The 20,389-nt window shown below is 33.7% G+C and overlaps 1 protein-coding gene across 2 annotated transcripts; it reads left to right on the top strand.

The window, feature by feature from the left end:
- The first annotated feature begins 8,237 nt into the window (after positions 1-8,237).
- LOC145270313 (deoxyribonuclease TATDN3-like) lies at positions 8,238-13,872 on the top strand. Of its 2 annotated transcripts, XM_080125959.1 has the most exons (4): positions 8,238-8,528; positions 10,223-10,335; positions 11,491-11,571; positions 13,655-13,872. In XM_080125959.1, exons 2-4 carry the CDS (start codon positions 10,273-10,275, stop codon positions 13,793-13,795), a joined length of 285 nt encoding a protein of 94 aa, XP_079982085.1. In that variant the 5' UTR covers positions 8,238-8,528; positions 10,223-10,272; the 3' UTR covers positions 13,796-13,872. The 2 variants fall into 2 exon arrangements, 1 of the variants encoding a protein (XP_079982085.1); XR_013865322.1 differs by lacking the exon at positions 13,655-13,872 and having other exon boundaries at positions 8,260-8,528; positions 11,494-12,748.
- Positions 13,873-20,389: the final 6,517 nt, after the last annotated feature.

Genomic DNA, 20,389 nt, shown 5'->3' with positions numbered 1-20,389 from the left:
TTGTTGTTTTTGTGCTCAACGATAAAAACCGACTTCTTCATTTGTGTTTGCTTCTCATTTTCGCTTTTGCTCTGATAAGAGTTTCGCTAATGTGAAAAAGAAAACAGGTTCGAACGTTTGCTGACATTTATTAGATGTGTTCCTACCAGTATTTTGCTTAATTTTCGAGTTTGGAGCGATTATCGAGTCTCACAAGATGTCTGTAAAATGTCAGACACTTCTTTATTGTTCTAACTTAAAACCGTGCGCTACTTTTGTTTGTGTTAAATAAACGTTTTAAAATAAGTTAAAACAACAAAAATGTGATCTAGGTAGGTAGAAGAGTAACTTATCTTGCCTTTGGTAACATTCATTTTCTTATATATTTATTTGTTCACTACTTTTTCGTTTTGTTCTTATTGAATGCGAAATATTCGCCGTGGAATTTCCACGGGTCACGATTATTTCGTTTTATTAATCTTAAGTTTCATAGAATAAAAAGTTCAGACACAACTTTGTCGAGCGATTTATAATCGATTTCATTTAACTTCTGTTTGACCCCGGCACGTACGATCCTTTCTCTTCTTCCCCCACTCTCTCTCTCTTCTTTAGCTTGGTTACAAGTGATATGCTTATGTGTGCGTGCGTGTGTGTGTGTGTGTGTGTGTGTATGTGTGTACATGCGTGCGTATGTGTGTTGTCGTATTCACCAAATTTTAAAAAAATAAAAACTGTTTTCCCCGACCGGCCGGATTAGGGTTGTGAGGTGTGGTTAGAGTTCATGAAAATAAATGTTAGCAATAAAAACTTTTTAAAACCAAGTTAGAAAAAAGAAAACAATTTACTTCCCCACGGAGCCCCCGATTCTTCTTCTTTTTTTAGGCGATGTAATAAACCATATTTTTGAGCAGGGTTGCCTCCTCTCTTTATTTTGGTTTGTATATTTTTCATGTTGCAAAAATGCTCCCGGGAGATCTTTTTAGGATTCTAAAGGTTTGCTTTTTTTACACTTTTTATTATCTTCGAAAAATGTAAAAAAAAATGTAAACAGGCAGTTTACGATTTGAAATGCATCGTTAAAATGATACTTTTCGCTAGTTCTTTCAACTTTATATTTTTATTTCCTCGTCTTCAAGTCCAATGTAAACAAGTTCTTTATAAGCCGTTCCTCTTAAATAATCCAATTTACCAAATTTACACTTCTAACGATTACTATGATATTGTCCATTGACTACTGTATGTACACACTTTAACCCTTATCCTCGAGTGGCCTCTGGGGCTTGATAAGTAGTGATTCCTTTATAAAATAAAAAATATTTCAATACTTTGATGGTGAGTCTATAGTCAGTCTGTGCTGATTTTCCTTGCGATATTCGTTTTCAGCATACCTGAACAAACTGAGTGTTGGCCCCTTTCATATGCCGCCTGTTAAAACTGTTCACACATGGTCGCCAGTGATTTACATTTCAAAATACACGCATTGATAAAACAAGCTCCAAAACTAGTAGTCGGTCATTCTCTGCTAATTTTCCTTGCGATATTCGTTTTCAGCATACCTGAACAACTTGATGGTTGGCCCCTTTCATATGCCGCCTGTTCAAACATGGTCGCCAGTGATTTACATTTCACAATACACGCATTACTATCTCGAAAACTATTGGTCTGTCTGTGCTGATTTTCCTTGCGATATTCGTTTTCAGCATACCTGAACAAACTGAGGGTTGGCCCCTTTCATATGCCGCCTGTTAAAACTGTTCACACATGGTCGCCAGTGATTTACATTTCAAAATACACGCATTGATAAAACAAGCTCCAAAACTAGTAGTCGGTCATTCTCTGCTAATTTTCCTTGCGATATTCGTTTTCAGCATACCTGAACAACTTGATGGTTGGCCCCTTTCATATGCCGCCTGGTCAAACATGTTCGCCAATGATTTACATTTTAAAATACACGCATTACTATCTCGAAAACTATTGGTCTGTCTGTGCTAATTTTCCTTGCGATATTCGTTTTCAGCATACCTGAACAAACTGAGAGTTGGCCCCTTTCATATGCTGCCTGTTCAAACATGGTCGCCGTGATTTACATTTCAAAATACACGCATTAATAAAACTAGCTCCCAAACTATTTGTCTCTGCTAATTTTCCTTGCGATATTCGTTTTCAGCATACCTAAACAAACTGATGGTTGCCCCCGTTCATATGTCGCCTGTTCAAACATGGTCGCCAGTGATTTACATTTCAAAATACACGCATTAATAAAACTAGCTCCAAAACTATTTGTCTCTGCTAATTTTCCTTGCGATATTCGTTTTCAGCATACCTGAACAAACTGAGGGTTTGCCCCTTTCATATGCCGCCTGTTCAAACATGGTCGCCAGTGATTTACATTTCAAAATACACGCATTAGTATCTGGAAAACTATTTGTCTGTGCTAATTTTCCTTGCGATATTCGTTTTCAGCATACCTGAACAACTTGATGGTTGGCCCCTTTCATATGCCGCCTGGTCAAACATGTTCGCCAGTGATTTACATTTTAAAATACACGCATTACTATCTCGAAAACTATTGGTCTGTCTGTGCTAATTTTCCTTGCGATATTCGTTTTCAGCATACCTGAACAAACTGAGAGTTGGCCCCTTTCATATGCTGCCTGTTCAAACATGGTCGCCGTGATTTACATTTCAAAATACACGCATTAATAAAACTAGCTCCCAAACTATTTGTCTCTGCTAATTTTCCTTGCGATATTCGTTTTCAGCATACCTAAACAAACTGATGGTTGCCCCCGTTCATATGTCGCCTGTTCAAACATGGTCGCCAGTGATTTACATTTCAAAATACACGCATTAATAAAACTAGCTCCAAAACTATTTGTCTCTGCTAATTTTCCTTGCGATATTCGTTTTCAGCATACCTGAACAAACTGAGGGTTTGCCCCTTTCATATGCCGCCTGTTCAAACATGGTCGCCAGTGATTTACATTTCAAAATACACGCATTAGTATCTGGAAAACTATTTGTCTGTGCTAATTTTCCTTGCGATATTCGTTTTCAGCATAACGTAACAACTTGATGGTTGGCCCCTTTCATATGCCGCCTGGTCAAACATGTTCGCCAGTGATTTACATTTTAAAATACACGCATTACTATCTCGAAAACTATTGGTCTGTCTGTGCTAATTTTCCTTGCGATATTCGTTTTCAGCATACCTGAACAAACTGAGAGTTGGCCCCTTTCATATGCTGCCTGTTCAAACATGGTCGCCGTGATTTACATTTCAAAATACACGCATTAATAAAACTAGCTCCCAAACTATTTGTCTCTGCTAATTTTCCTTGCGATATTCGTTTTCAGCATACCTAAACAAACTGATGGTTGCCCCCGTTCATATGTCGCCTGTTCAAACATGGTCGCCAGTGATTTACATTTCAAAATACACGCATTAATAAAACTAGCTCCAAAACTATTTGTCTCTGCTAATTTTCCTTGCGATATTCGTTTTCAGCATACCTGAACAAACTGAGGGTTTGCCCCTTTCATATGCCGCCTGTTCAAACATGGTCGCCAGTGATTTACATTTCAAAATACACGCATTAGTATCTGGAAAACTATTTGTCTGTGCTAATTTTCCTTGCGATATTCGTTTTCAGCATACCCGAACGATTTTAAAATGGACAGTCTGAATGTCAACGAAGCACACACACACACACACACACACACACACACACACACACACACACACACACACACACACACACACACACAAAAGACACACAAAAAGACACACACACACACGTAAACTCAGTGAAAGTGTCTACTGTCGATAAGCTAGTTGTAAATTAGATTACTGACTCTTATGAGTTTTAGTCTAACCACCCTTTACAACTGTGATACAGTAGAACAGTCCGTCTCTGGACAATTAGCAGTGTATCGCATAACTCAATGACAGTGTCGAATGTTGACTAGCTAGTTGTAAGTTAGGTTACTGGCTCTGATGAGTTACACTCTAACCACCCTTAATAACTGTGATACAGCGGAAGAGTCCGTTTTTGGACAAGTGGCGGTGATCGCATAACTCATTGAAAGTGCCGAATGTCTATTAGCTTGTTGAAACTTAGATTACTGGCTTTGATGAGTTTAAGTCTAACCACACTTAATAACTTTGATACAGCGGAACAGTCCGTCTGTTTCGCATAACTCATTGACAGTGTGAGTGTCGATTAGCTAGTTGTAACTTCGTAGCCGAAAAGTCCCTTTAAGAAGAGACTTGAAGATAATAATTATTGTTGTTATTATTGTTATTTTTATCGTCCAGCCATGTACGTGCAGAAATCTATTTCCAACTCAACTGTTTTATAAAACTTACTTCTCCTTCAACGAGACAAGAACGCCGACACTCGACTTCGCACCGATACGCGAATGACGATTCATAGAAATTAAAGCTGTTGATTTTATTGAATGTTACAACTTTGCCCCCACTCCTACACACACAGACACAGCGACGAACGATCTTGGCGACGCTTTCGATTGTAAATATAAGAGCGTTGTCGGCGGCGACAACCGGAAATGGCAAACCCTGTGTCAGTCAGATTTGTTTATTTCACGCCAATTTGAACTGCGAAATAATTCGTTTTAACTAATGAGACCTGTGGAAATTCTAAGGTTAATCCTTCGGAGTTAAGACAGCAAAGCGTAAAAGTTGAAAAAAAAATACAAAACAAATATATAATATGTAAATGTTACCAAAGGCAAGATAAGTTACTCTTCTACCTACCTGAACAAGTGTTTTAAGTTCTGCTGCGATATTCGTTTTCAGCATACCTGAGCCAACTGAGGGTTGGCCCCTTTCATACGCCGCCTGTTCAAACTGTTCAAACATGGTCGCCAGTGATTTACATTTAAAAATACACGCATTAATAAAACTAGCTCCAAAACTTTTTGTCTCTGCTAATTTTCCTTGCGATATTCATATGTGTATATATACGTTTATGTAATCGTTAGGTTAACAATCAATAAACCTTATTAACCGATAACCATGGTCTCTCCGTCGATAAGAATTGCATAGTCTAGTGGAGATATTTACATACTCCTTCATGTATGGTATTTGAACTGCGAAATAATTCATTTTAACTAATGAGACCTGTGGAAATTCTAAGGTTAATCCTTCCGAGTTAAGACAACAAAGCGTAAAAGTTAAAAAAAAATACAAAACAAATATATAATATATAAATGTTACCAAAGGCAAGATAAGTTACTCTTTTACCTACCTGAACAAGTGTTTTAAGTTCTGCTGCGATATTCGTTTTCAGCATACCTGAACAAACTGAGGGTTGGCCCCTTTCATACGCTGCCTGTTCAAACTGTTCAAACATGGTCGCCAGTGATTTACATTTAAAAATACACGCATTAATAAAACTAGCTCCAAAACTTTTTGTCTCTGCTAATTTTCCTTGCGATATTCATATGTGTATATATACGTTTATGTAATCGTTAGGTTAACAATCAATAAACCTTATTAACCGATAACCATGGTCTCTCCGTCGATAAGAATTGCATAGTCTAGTGGAGATATTTACATACTCCTTCATGTATGGTATTTGAACTGCGAAATAATTCATTTTAACTAATGAGACCTGTGGAAATTCTAAGGTTAATCCTTCCGAGTTAAGACAACAAAGCGTAAAAGTTAAAAAAAAAATACAAAACAAATATATAATATATAAATGTTACCAAAGGCAAGATAAGTTACTCTTTTACCTACCTGAACAAGTGTTTTAAGTTCTGCTGCGATATTCGTTTTCAGCATACCTGAACAAACTGAGGGTTGGCCCCTTTCATACGCTGCCTGTTCAAACTGTTCAAACATGGTCGCCAGTGATTTACATTTAAAAATACACGCATTAATAAAACTAGCTCCAAAACTATTTGTCTCTGCTAATTTTCCTTGCGATATTCATATGTGTATATATACGTTTATGTAATCGTTAGGTTAACAATCAATAAACCTTATTAACCGATAACCATGGTCTCTCCGTTGATGTGATTTATTACCATGTTTTTTTTACTGTTATGAAGGATTCCATTTACCCACGTCATAACAGTACATACTCCTTCATGTATGGTATATGGACCGTGGTGAGTTTTCGGGTGTTTGGTCCAGATTTCTTGGAGCTGATGTCATGCTCTCTGGATAGTTGTTTCAGCAGATTGTTTGAGAGAAAACCTTCTCTTGATATGCATGGCTGCTATTACATACTAGACTGCCCGTGACCCGTTGGGTCAGTATGTTATATTAGCTATGGAATTCATGTATGAGCGTGACACTTGTGACATAAAGAAAATAGTTTTTTTGTTTTTTTTACATAACAGAAACATTTCTATGAAAGTATATTAAAGTGAAAAATCACGGACGGATCACTCAAACATGAAAAAAAAATCCTACCTATTCGTGTAAAGTTACCTATTTTTCTAAACATAAATCGAAAATTCCACATGATAGATACTAGACTACCTGTGACCCGTTGGGTCAGTATGTTATATTAGCTATGGAATTAATGTATGAGCATGACACTTGTGACGTAAAGAAAATAGTTTTTTGTGACGTAACAGAAACATTTCTATGAAAGTATATTAAAAATGAAAAAAAGAATATAGATAGATTTCTATGAGTCGATCTGTTTATAATGGTTTATTTTTGAAATTATAAGTGGTTTGCCATACTTATAGGTAAATCTGCACTATTCAAATTTTGATATATCGTTTAATTTAAACGCGAAAAAAACAAAAACAATTGGGACGCTGAAAACGTACACAGTAAAACAATACGTTGTAAAATGCTCTTATGTTTGTCAAAGGTTAAAGTAGATTTATTTGTAAGAAAATTGCGTTAAAATAACTTAAACGTAATAAAGAAATGAACGATGTGAAAAAAATGCAGAAAGTATTAACAATTTTTTATTTGGATAATTTAAACGCCAAAAACAAAAACAGTTGGGATGCTGAAAACGTAAACAGTAAAACAATACATTGTCAATGGGTCAAAGTTGATTTATTTGTAAGAAAATTGCGTTAAAATAACTTAAACGTAATACGGAAATGAACGATGTGAAAAAAATGCAGAAAGTATTAACAATTTTTTATTTGGATAATTTAAACGCCAAAAACAAAAACAGTTGGGATGCTGAAAACGTAAACAGTAAAACAATACATTGTCAATGGGTCAAAGTTGATTTATTTGTAAGAAAATTGCGTTAAAATAACTTAAACGTAATACGGAAATGAACGATGTGAAAAAAATGCAGAAAGTATTAACAATTTTTTATTTGGATAATTTAAACGCCAAAAACAAAAACAGTTGGGATGCTGAAAACGTAAACAGTAAAACAATACATTGTCAATGGGTCAAAGTTGATTTATTTGTAAGAAAATTGCGAGAGTATACTTGTAATACAGAATAGTTGCAAAACATCCCCACCTTTCTCATATTAAATAATAATTTCTAAATAATAACGTTAATATTTCAGTGCGCATGTCAAATTCTGCAAAAGTAGCGATTGGTGTTTATTTGGTTATGCTGTCATTGGTTTATGTTTATGTACACGTGCGCAACCGGAAGTCGTAAACCGGAAAGTGGGTTACATCACTCGTTACAAGGTCATTTGAGTTTTATAATTATATAGATTACTTTTGTTCGGCGTTGTAGGCAACAGACTATTCCTTTCTTTACATTATATGGGTGGGGGAGATGAAGTTTAGATATTGTCCAGTGAAAGTTGGCTTTCGATATACAGATGACCTACAATTGTGAATTACTTATGAATTCTATTTTGTCATGGCTGACGGAATGAAAGCCTGTAACCTTAAGATGCACCCGAAAAAGTTTGGAGGTTACATCGGCTGAAACGTTATGAGAACATCCATCTCTGATCATTATGATTAAAAAAATATCCGTCTCCGATTCCTAGGTTTCTAAAAATATCTGCAGCAATTCCTAGGATTCTCAAAAATTCCACCTCTGATTTGTAGGATTCTAAAAATATCCATCTCCAATTCCTAGGATTCAAAAAATATCCGTCTTTGATTCCTAGGATTCTAAACATATTCATCTCTGATCCTTATGATTCGCAAAATATCAGTCTCTGATTCCTAGAATTCTAAACATATCTATATCCGATTCTTAGGATTGTAAAAATATCCGTTTCTGATTCTTAAGATTAAAAAAATATCCGTTTACGATTTCAAGAATTCTAAAAATATCTATCGCTAATTCTTAGGATTCTAAAAATATCCACCTCTTATCCTTCTGATTCTAATAATATCCGTCTCTGATTCCTAAGATTCTAAACTTAACAGCCTCTGATCCCTAAGAGTTTTAAAATATCGGCCTCTAATTTCTAGGATTCTAAAAATATCCATCCCCAAACAATGCAAATATCATTGCTTGCTTCTCCAATTTGCATTTTAAAATATATTTCTCTCCTTTTAATATAGGAATGTTCACTCTAGATCTGCTGGGAGGCCGACAATTACATTACTCAAAGAACAAGGTAAGTGAATTCTTGTTGCCTTTTCTGTCGTTGCCGTTCTTTCATGTAAAGTGATTCTTTAGATGCTCAGGATCATGACAAAAATATTCGCCTCTGATTTCTAAGATTCTAAAAAATATCCGCTTCCGATTCCTACAGTTGTAAACATATCCGTCACTGATTCCTAAGATTCTAAGAATATCTGTCTCCGATTCCTAGAATTCTAAAGCATTCCATCTTTGGTTCCTAAGATTCTAAAAATATCCGCCCCCCCCCCTCCAATTCTTAGATTTAAAAAATATCCATCTCTGATTTCTTAAATTGTAGACATATCCGTCTCTGATTCCTAAGATTCTAAAAATATCTGCCTCTGATTCCTAAGATTCTTAAAATATCCATCTCCGATTCCTAGAATTGTAAACATATCCATTTCTGATTCTCCAGATTCCAAAAATATCTATCTCTGATTCCTATGATTCTAAAGATATCCGTCTCTGATTCCTAAGATTCTAAAAAATATCTGCCTCTGATTCCTAAGATTCTAAAAATATCCATCCCTGATTCCTAAAATTCTAAAAATATCCGTCTCTGATTCTTAAGATTCCAATATCTGCCTCTGATTCTTTAGATTTTTAAAATATCCATCTCCGATTCTTAAGATTCCAATAATATCTGCCTCCGAGTCCTAAGATTCTAAAAATATCTATCTCTGATTCCTAAGATTCTAAAAATATCCATCTTTGATTTCTAAGATTCTAAAAATATCTATCTCTGATTCCTGAGATTCTAAACATATTTGTCTCCGATACTTAAGTTTCCAATAATATCTGCCTCTGATTCCTAAGATTCTAAAAATATCCACCTCCGATTCCTAAGATTGTAAACACATTTGTCTCCAATTCTTAAGATTCCAATAATATCTGCCTCCATTCCGATGATTCTAAAAAATATCCATCTCCGATTCCTAAGATTCTAAAAATATCTATCTCTGATTCCTGAGATTTCCCAACTTTACTGACATGCAGAAGTTCAAGTGTAATGTGAACAGACATCTTGCTACTCATCTCCCTTCATAATATCCCTGCAAATTATGTCCCCGATAGTAGCGCCGTACTGTGCCATGTTTGGGGTGAAAATAGAATAAAATAAATAAATAAAATATAACTAGCAGAGGTACCCGGCGTTGCCTGGGTGTGTGGAGGTGGTGTAGTAAGGAATCCCCTCCAAAAAGGAGTGGAAGTAGCGAGGTATAGGGGATCAAAACAATAGTAGGCAGCCCGGGTGGAGAGAGGTGTTGTTTAAAAATATTGGGAGCAGGCAGGTTCAAGGCCGGAAGCAAAGGAGGAAAAAACAAAAATGTAACGTCTTGGCCAATGCGTCCATGGCGAAATCGGAAGCCGAGAGCGTTGAAATTAAGAGTAGTCAGTTCAACAGAGACGATGACTTGCGAAAATATCAACAAAAAAAGCGACCACCTCCTTGTAAAAAACAGGTGAGTTGAGGTTGAAGGAATTAATTTTTCGATATTTGTTGTCTGAGACATTGAGCTTCAAAACGAAACTGATGTGTCGTGTGTGTCGAAAGTTTTAGCAGACATAAAAACATACATAAACAGACATTTGAGATTCATCTAATAGATTATGTAAAGTCAAAAACTAATACAAAAACTGTAATTATTTTATACAAAATCTGTGTTTTCTTTTTATAAATAAAAGGTGCCAAGAATGTGCTTCTACATGCATTTGATGGTCGGCCCGCGGTTGCAATGGAAGGCGTGAGAGAAGGTTATTATTTTTCCATTCCGCCATCCATTGTCAGGAGCGAACAGGTAAGCAATTAGTTTGCACTCACACTTTTTTTTTGCCATAAGAAATTATCGTTTCTCTTGTCTACAATTACATTATTGTTGTAGACCCGTGCTATGGGTTACAAATGAAAGAAACCACAAGTAGTGTAAAGTGTATACAATATAATATGTATTTATCATAAAGAATCCAAGAGCCACTGAAGTGGTATGAGAGGAACATGTTCGTAGCATGCGGTTAAACATGGTATGAATGTATCCATTTAGTTACTGAAAACAGTGGTATTCATAGGACTGGTTGATTCCACTTAGTTCTCAAATAGGGGTGATTTGTACCCCACAACATTTATTAAAACATTTTTTTCACTCACGTTCAACCCTAACAAGGCATATTGCCACTTGGACATAGGGTTACAATTGGACTTTTTGTCCGCAACTTGGTTTTAAAATTTATAGTTTCTTTAAATGCTGTCGTAATGGCTCTTGTGGGCTGCGACGTTGTTTGGCTGTGGAATGTTGCATCCCTCTGCCTGTTCTACAAGTATTTTAATGGTGAATGCTCTGATGAACTGCAAGCACTTGTGCCCCCACGACATGAACACCCTCAACAGACCCGACAAGCTGCAAAATCCCACCCCCACACAGTAGAGATCCCTAGATGTAAAAGATCTTTCTGCTCCAGTAGTTTCTTCCCCAGAACCGCTAGACTTTGGAATTCCATTCCAGGTCACTGCTTTCCCAACTGTACTGACATGCAGAAGTTCAAGTGCAACGTGAACCAACATCTTGCTGCCCAAATCCCTACATAGTACCCCAGTAGTTGTTTACCCTGATAATAGCCCCTTACACCAAAGTGGCAATGTGCCTTGTTTGGGGTGAAAATGTAATAAAAAAAAAATATATATATATATATATATATTTGGTGCCTCTCCTTTGTGAAATGACAATTGGCACGCTCACACTAGGGGAACTTCCAGAAGGTGTTGGAACTGTACAACAAGTGCATTACAGCCAGAGGAGATTACTTGGAAGGGGACTAGAGTTTTATGTATGTACTATCAATAAAAGTGGCCATATGAAAAAAAATAATTTTTTCTTGTCATTTCTCTCCAACCCAAACCTTTTCTTCTATTCAATGTCGACCGACCATTTTTTCTCTTGTCTTTCATGTCTTCCAAGAAGCAAAAACTTGTGAAACAACTTCCGCTAGAACATTTGATCCTTGAGTCCGACTCACCTGCTCTCGGACCGGAAAAACAGGTGAGAAATATTTCCAAATGTATTTTAATCCAGCCCCGAGTTGTAAAAATACAGATTTCTTTTTCAAGTTTTTCTTTTGAAAACCATTTCCATCCTTCAAGTCTTCCCTTTCCTGTTGTCCTGTTACAAAAGAGATTATAAAAACATTGGTACTGTCGGTTTCAAGTCTAAAACAAATGGGACCAATCCCTGATCGCCTATGTTGGTCCCTCTTCAGCCTCTGTTTGTATCTGAATCACTGATTTGTATCAGAAATCCACTGAGGAGAGCTCGATATAGGCGACCAGAGATTTAAAAAATTTTGATAATCTTTACTTTTTGCTTGTTAACGGATTTTTCTGCAAACCTGGATTACCTATATTTGGATTATGCCAAATTTTTCTTTTCGGAACAAATTTCTTATTGATAATATGTTTTTTTTTTTACATAGACGTCAAGGCCGATAGGCCACTCAAGGATAAGGGTTAAAGAGTGTAGAGTAGTCAAAAGGACAATATAGTAATCGATAGTAATGGAAGTTCGGTAAATTTGTTAACTTAAGTGGAACGGCTCATCAGAAACTTGTTCACGTTGGACTTGAAGACAACCATATTATAGACAGCTGGAAAGCAGGAAAACGGAAGACAATTCCACAGGCGTGCAGTTCTAAGAAAGAAGCTTTGATCATGGAATCTGTTTAGGTTTAGGCACAGATAAAGAGTGGGGAAAATTATTGATAATGTTTTCAGCTAGTCTAGTGTTTCTTGTGAAAGTTTGGCGAGGGGGGACCATAGATTGAAGCTCAGTCGAACACTTTCCATGAAAATAACGATAAAGCAGAGACAAACTCGCAACATCTCTTCTGTGAGATAGAGGTTGCAGCGAAGAGAAAAGGACATCTCCCACCAGGCCACGAAGTCTATTTTGAACCCTATCAAGGCAGGACAAGCTTTGTTATAATATTCATTTGCTAATATCTTTCTTTTGATGAGAAGAACATATTTCTTTGAAACTCTGCGGATTAAGGAAAGTTCAATATACCTTTTTTGAGTATCTTGTCGAACAATGAATTATTGTAAAATATATTTTTGCGGTCTTTAATTTTTTTGTTTACATATATATATATATATATATATATATATATATATATATATGTATATATATATATATATAAATCTATAAATATAAAAGCGAAAATATATGTTTGTATGTGTGTTCGCTTTTTCTGTATGTCTACAAAAGGCTTTTTTCAGAGAAGCGGTCGCTCGGTTCACAATATATATAGTGGCGCCAAATTGACGTGATCACTAGGATACTTCAAGTAAAAGTCAAATATGAACAGGTAAAATTATAGAGGAATAAAAGGCAAATTAAAATATCATATTTAAGCATATTTTACGACCAGGCAAAGCTGCCCCCCCTAGTAGATATATTATAGAGTAATTATACAGATCAGCTCAATTTCATTTATTTTAAAAATTATTTCATTTATTTTAGAAGTTATTTTAATTGTTTAAAAAGTATATTATTAATTTAAAAATTATTTCATAAATTTTAAAAACTTATTTTATTTATTTTAAAAATAATTTTATTTATTTTAACAACTATTTCATTTCTTTTAAAAATCATTTTATTTTAAAAATCATTTTATTTATTTTAAAAATCATTTTACTTATTTTAAAAGTTGCTTTAATTATCTTAAAAATCGTTTTATTTATTAAAAAAAATTAATGATTTCTTAAATAAATAAAATTATTTTTCAAATAAATGAAATAATTTTTAAAACAAATAAATTTGTTTTAAAAATTATTTTATTTATTTGAAAAATAATTTTATTTATTTTAGAAATCATTTTATTTTAAAAGTTGTTTTATTTATTGTAAAAATTATTTCATTTATTTTAAAAATAAAAGCGAATTAAAAAATCATATTTAAGCATAAAATATACTTAAATATGATATTATAATATATACCAGGCAAAGCTCCCCGCCCCTAGTAGATATATTATAGAGTAATTATACAGATCAGCTCAATTACAGAACTAATCTATAGTTTTCTGTTTTTATTCACTTGTTTGTTTTTTTTTCCCATTTTTTTTTCTTAGGTTAGAAATGAACCCGCAAACATTCGGATATCTGCTGAATACATCGCCAAAATCAAAGGAGTTGATATCAATAAAGTTTTAACGACGACAACAGAAAATGTCATAAAACTTTTTCCAAGATTAAAAAATTTTTTTAAATGAATTTTTTTTATTTTATTTTTTTTTATATAAAGAAAATTGTAATTAAAACTTTATTTATGCAAATGATGCCTTATTTTTATTTTTTATTCTTTTTTATTATATTTGCTTGTGTTATTTGCTCATATTAATTAGAGTTCGTGTCTCTTTTTTATTTTTTATTCTTTACTAGCGGGGTACCCGGTGTAACAAAGAAAACTTTTTGCATGTGCATGAAAGATAAAGCTTTTAAAAATTTTCTTCTTTTATTAACCAAATAGCTAAATATTATGAATTGTAAAACCACAGAAATTCCCTAGTATTAAGGTCAAGTAAGAAGAAGTCGGTTAGAAAAAATATTGATCTCAATATTGTTTCTTTTAAGTAGGGGAGGTAATGTAACAAAGATCTTTGAAGCGAGCCATTGTGTTATTTTTGTAAATGATAATTTAGATTATGGACTGAGAATTGAATTTCTAAACAAAAAAGAAATAATATCTGCGTGATGTTCAGAGGGCGATATAATTGTTTATATATATATCAACAAGTCAGATGGACAAAAAGAGAATGCGCAGGCATTTTCTTGGGGAAGAGATGTGCAGAGAGGAACACAGTCAAAGCAGAGTTGGCTCTTGACTTGACACATTTCTTCAGATACCCAGAGACCGACACTCCACAAGGTTACAAGCCTTTGACCATATTCTTAGCATAATAACACATCACTTCCTTCAGGACTCTGAAAGAATTATAAGAACTGTACTGTTTTTTTTGTTAATATATATTTGTGTGCAGAATCGTTTTATCTTTTTTGTCTTTTACTACACAAAATATCCATGGCTCTCTTTCGACGACGTTCGTCGTTAAGAGGGTACACAACAAATTGGTCCAGGATATATAACTAGACGATCAACTGATAATTCGGTCACTTCCCCATACCAGTAACTTTAGACGGTCAAGAATTATCACCAGCAGTGGAAGGGTTCCGAGGTCGACGATCATCCTCAACCGACTGGTGAAAGAGTGGGGGTGACACCCGGTGTTGCTCGGGTGTAGACAAGTTTTATGGTAAGGGTACAAAAAAAAGGTGGTAAGCAGGCAATTATTTATTTTTTAAATTATTTTATTTATTTTAAAAATTATTTCATTTATTTTAAAAATTATTTTATTTATTTTAAAAATCATTTTATTTATTTTAAAAATCATTTTATTTTTTTAAAAATCATTTTATTTATTTTAAAAATTATTTTATTTATTTTTAAAATTATTTTATTTATTTTAAAAATCATTTTATTTATTTTAAAAATCATTTTATTTATTTTAAAAATCATTTTATTTATTTTAAAAATCATTTTATTTATTTTAAAAATTATTTCATTTATTTTAGAAGTTGTTTTAATTATTTAAAAAGTATTTTATTAATTTAAAAATTATTTCATTAATTTTAAAAACTTATTTTATTTATAAAATAATTTTTAGTTAGAAAATTATTTTATTAATTTGAACAATTATTTCATTTATTTTAAAAATCATTTTATTTATTTTAAAAATCATTTTATTTATTTTAAAAGTTTTAATTATTTAAAAATCGTTTTATTTATTAAAAATATTATTTTATTTATTAAAACAAATTTATTTGTTTTAAAAATTATTTCATTTATTTGAAAAGTAATTTTATTTATTTAAGAAATCATTTTATTTTAAAAGTTGTTTTATTTATTGTAAAAATTATCTCATTTATTTTAAACCTTATTTTATTTATTTTAAAAATAATTTTATTTATTTTAAAAATTATTTTATATATTTTAATAATTATTTTATATATTTTAAAAATTATTTTATTTATTTTAAAAATTATTTCCTTTATTTTAGAAATTATTTTTTATTTTAAAAATTATTTCATTTATATTGGAAATTATATTTTTTATTTTAAAAATTATTTTATTTATTTCAAAAATTATATTAATCATTTTAAAAATTATTTTATTTACTTTAGAAAATTTTTTTATTTTAAAAATAATTTTATTTATTTTAAAAATCATTTTATTTATTTTAGAAGTTGTTTCATTTATTTTAAAAATTATTTCATTTATTTTAGAAGTAATTTTAATTCTTGAAAAATTATTTTATTAATTTTAAAATTATTTCATTTATTTAAAAAAACTATTTTATTTATTTTAAAAATTATTTTATTGATTTCAAAATTTCCTAAAAGTCAAATTCAGACTTCTAATCCGAAACATTTTCAAATAATCACTTAAAAATAAGGATACACAAGGGAGATAATTCATTAAGAAGATACATTCAATTAACTGTGATTGCAAAATTTAATCGCGACTGAGAAGTTGAAGAAATACATAAAAGACATTGCCAAGGTTGCTGCAAAGAAGCTAGGCTCCTTCTACCGTGCTAGAAAACTATCGACACCTGCTAGTATCCTGCATCTTTACAAAAAATGGAATATTTTTGCCTGGTACATCAAACACTAGTCTCTCTCTTTACTGAACAGGGTCCTAAAAAAGGGCTTTATTCTAATTGGTTACGCATTGTCAACCAAGATAAAACCCTGTCCCATCACCGCAATTTTGAGATAGACAGATATATAAAAGACTCAGATCGTTTTTGCGTTTCAACAAACTCATCTACCAGAAAGACTAGCAAAATATCTTCTGTGAGAAAGTGGCTATAAGGAAGATCCATAGAGAACATGAACTGGAAGACATTGCCAAGGTTGCTGTATAATACTGATCTAGATAAGAACTCACACCTGACAATATTGTGACACAATGACGTAGCTCCTATTTTGGAGGAGCAAGGGGGCTTCTACATTAATAAACCTTGTGCCTAACTTGTTCTGTACTTATGTTTCATACAAGATGGTTTGTCGACACAGCAATTACCATTACGATGGGAACAGTCATTTAGCAACGGTGAAATGACAGATAATTATGCAATTCATTTTTGTATAGCGGAACATCAACTTAATGTTTCCTGTCCATTTTATGCGGAGCAGATGCGGTGAATGCTGGCTATAAATGGCCGTACGGAGTGTGAATAGTTGGCTAAATGCAAAAGGATCTTTGCAAATTACATCTACAATTATTATTAAAAATAAATACAAGTCAAAGTCGATTATTACTATTATTATTTGGACTGAGAAGAACTCATCTTAAACTAAACTTAATTGCTGACAGTAAAATCATGTAGATAAACTTCTAGTACGTTTCCTTTGGTTTTAAAAGTGTAGACTGTGCAATATCCTATGCTTACATCATCAACGCTCTGATCCCCATCTGGCATCAATTGAAATGGATGGCTCTCGTCTAGGAGAAGCGTCATATTTTGACAAGCTTCTGGGTTTGACCTTTACTCCTGATCTGAAATGGAACACGTACATCAAGTCTGTTGCCAAAGTCGCTGGAAAGATGGTGGGATCCTTCTACCACTCTAGAAGATATCTCACTACTGATGCAATTCTCTATTTATATAAAAGCCAAGTACGTCCAAGGATGGAGTACTGCTGCCATATCTGGGAAGGAGCTGCTAAAAACAGCCTATCCTGCCTTGACAGAGTACAAAATAGACTTTGTGGCTTAGTGGGGGATGCCCTTTTCTCTACCCTGCAACCTCTCTCCCACGGAAGAGATGTTGCGAGCCTGTCTTTGTTTTATCGTTATTTCCATGGCAGGTGCTCGTCTGAACTCCAATCTCTGGTCCCCCTCGCCAATCCTTCACGAAAAACACCCGTCTAGCTGAATCCACTGTGAAAAATTTCCCCCACTCTTTATCTGTGCCTAAATCAAAACGTAGATTCCAAGAACAAAGCTTCTTTCTTAGAACTGCATGGCTGTGGAACTCTGTTCCGTCTGCCTGCTTCCCTCCTGACTACAACTTGAATGTCTTCAAGTTGTCTTTTTATTACCTACTTTATATATAATTTAATCGTCTCATGAATACCAAATCTACTAAATGCCTTCAAAGGACGATACAGTAAACAGTACATACACACATAAATAAATACATACATACATACATACATAAATACATACACACATAAATACATAGATACATACATACACACATACATACATGCATACATAAATACATACATACACACATAAATACATACATAAATACATACACACATAAATACATACATAAATACATACATACATAGATACATACATACACACATACATACATACATACATTAAGTAGAACAACTACCATTGTGTTTTTATAAATAAAAATAAAATAGCCTATTGCTATTTACAACGAATATAGTATTAACAGCTGAGGCGGAGACACCTAAAAAATCGATCTATATAAGAGCCAGGTACGTCCAAGGATGGAGTACTATTGCCACGTCTGGGCAGGAGTTGCTAGAAAGGACATCCTTCCTTGATAGAGTTCAAAATAGACTTTGTAGCCTCGTAGGAGATATCCTTTTCTCTTCTCTGCAACCTCTATCTCACAGAAGAGATGTTGCGAGTTTGTCTCTGCTGTATCATTATTTTCATGGCAAGTGCTCGTCTGAGCTCCAATCTATGGTCCCCCCCCCTCGCCAGACTTTCACAAGAAACATTTGTCTAGCTGAAAACACTTTCAATAATTTTCCCCACTCTTTATCTGTGCCTAAACTTAAGCATAGATTCCATGAACAAAGCTTCTTTCCTAGAACTGCACGCCTATGGAACAGTCTTCCGTTCTCCTGCTTTCCAGCTGACTACAATATGATTGTCTTCAAGTCCAGCGTAAACAAGTTCTTGATGAGCCGTTCGACTTAAGTTAACAAATTTACCGAATTTCCATTACTAACGATTACTATCTTGTCCAATTGACTACTGTACACTCTTTAGCCCTTATCCTCGAGTGGCTTTTGTGCCTTGATAAGTGGTTATGCTATGTTAAAACAAAAAAAGTAGATGATATTGCATACAATACATTTGAAAATTGTATCCATTTGGTGCTTCTATACCTCAATTGAGACGCGGTGCAAGTTTTCGGGTGTGTTTGAAAGTTTGACTCTCCCTTTGCGCACAATTACCTTTTAATTAATTAAAAGTCAAGTATGAACAGCTAAAATTAGAGAGGAATAAAAATGCGAATCAGAAAAAAAAAAATTAAATAAATTAAAAAAAAAAAAACTGAAAGAAGTTCCACAGGCGTGCAGTTCTAAGAAAGAAGCTTTGTTTATGGAATCTACATTTTGAATCTACATGTGCTGACAGATAATAGAAATCTCAGCCAATGAAATTCTAGCAAGCAGACAAGGAAAGAAAGGTTTTAGATTTGGTCAGTTTTGGCTTCATGAATTTTTTGCCGATTTCACTTGGAACCAAGACCCTCAAAGGTTATGATGAAAAGCCACTCAAGGAAAAAGATTAAGACAAGATGAAATTTTTTTTTTACAAGGTAGTCACCACTTATCAAGGCCCGGAAGCCACTCATGGATAAGGGTTATTGTAAGTACAGTACGTTAGTGTGAATATTTTAGAGTGTCTACTCAAGGGGGGGCGGTTCATCAGGAATTTGTTTACGTTGGACTTGAAGACATCCAAGTTGTAGTCAGGAGGGAAGCAGGCAGACGGAACAGAGTTTGAAAATTTCTAAGTCCAAACAAGAGGGGATGTGGATATAGGTAGATTAGAATCTTATAGACCAATGCAAGTCAACGTGTATTCAATTGAAAATTTCTTAGTCAAAACAAGAGGGGATGTGGATATAGGTAGATGAGAATCCTATAGACCAATGCAAGTCAACGTGTATTCAATTGAAAATTTCTAAGTCCAAACAAGAGGGGATGTGGATATAGGTAGATGAGAATCCTATAGACCAATGCAAGTCAACGTGTATTCAATTGAAAATTTCTAAGTCCAAACAACAGGGGATGTGGATATAGGTAGATGAGAATCCTATAGACCAATGCAAGTCAACGTGTATTCAATTGAAAATTTCTAAGTCCAAACAAGAGGGGATGTGGATATAGGTATATGAGAATCCTATAGACGAATGCAAGTCAACGTGTATTCAATTGAAAATTTCTAAGTCCAAACAAGAGGGGATGTGGATATAGGTAGATCAGAATCCTATAGACCAATGCAAGTCAACGTGTATTCAATTGAAAATTTCTAAGTCCAAACAAGAGGGGATGTGGATATAGGTAGATCAGAATCCTATAGACCAAGGCAAGTCAACGTGTATTCAATTGAAAATTTCTAAGTCCAAACAAGAGGGGATGTGGATATAGGTAGATGAGAATCCTATAGACCAAGGCAAGTCAACGTGTATTCAATTGAAAATTTCTAAGTCCAAACAAGAGGGGATGTGGATATAGGTAGATGAGAATCATATAGACCAATGCAAGTCAACGTGTATTCAATTGAAAATTTCTAAGTCCAAACAAGAGGGGATGTGGATATAGGTAGATGAGAATCCTATAGACCAATGCAAGTCAACGTGTATTCAATTGAAAATTTCTAAGTCCAAACAAGAGGGGATGTGGATATAGGTAGATGAGAATCCTATAGACCAATGCAAGTCAACGTGTATTCAATTGAAAATTTCTAAGTCCAAACAACAGGGGATGTGGATATAGGTAGATGAGAATCCTATAGACCA

The sequence above is a fragment of the Euprymna scolopes genome, chromosome 46 (assembly GCF_053919585.1).
Source record: "Euprymna scolopes isolate OS-2025 chromosome 46, ASM5391958v1, whole genome shotgun sequence".
NCBI lineage: Eukaryota > Metazoa > Mollusca > Cephalopoda > Sepiida > Sepiolidae > Euprymna > Euprymna scolopes.
This window is presented reverse-complemented; position numbering and strand designations above follow the sequence as displayed.

Bases quoted from the DNA above. Each gene is read 5' to 3' on its own strand.
- LOC145270313 (XM_080125959.1), top strand. From the start codon at position 10,273: ATGGAAGGCGTGAGAGAAGGTTATTATTTTTCCATTCCGCCATCCATT. The intron at 10,336-11,490 runs GTAAGCAATTAG...ATGTCTTCCAAG, and splicing joins CCATTGTCAGGAGCGAACAG to AAGCAAAAACTTGTGAAACA. The intron at 11,572-13,654 runs GTGAGAAATATT...TTTTTTTCTTAG, and splicing joins CTCTCGGACCGGAAAAACAG to GTTAGAAATGAACCCGCAAA.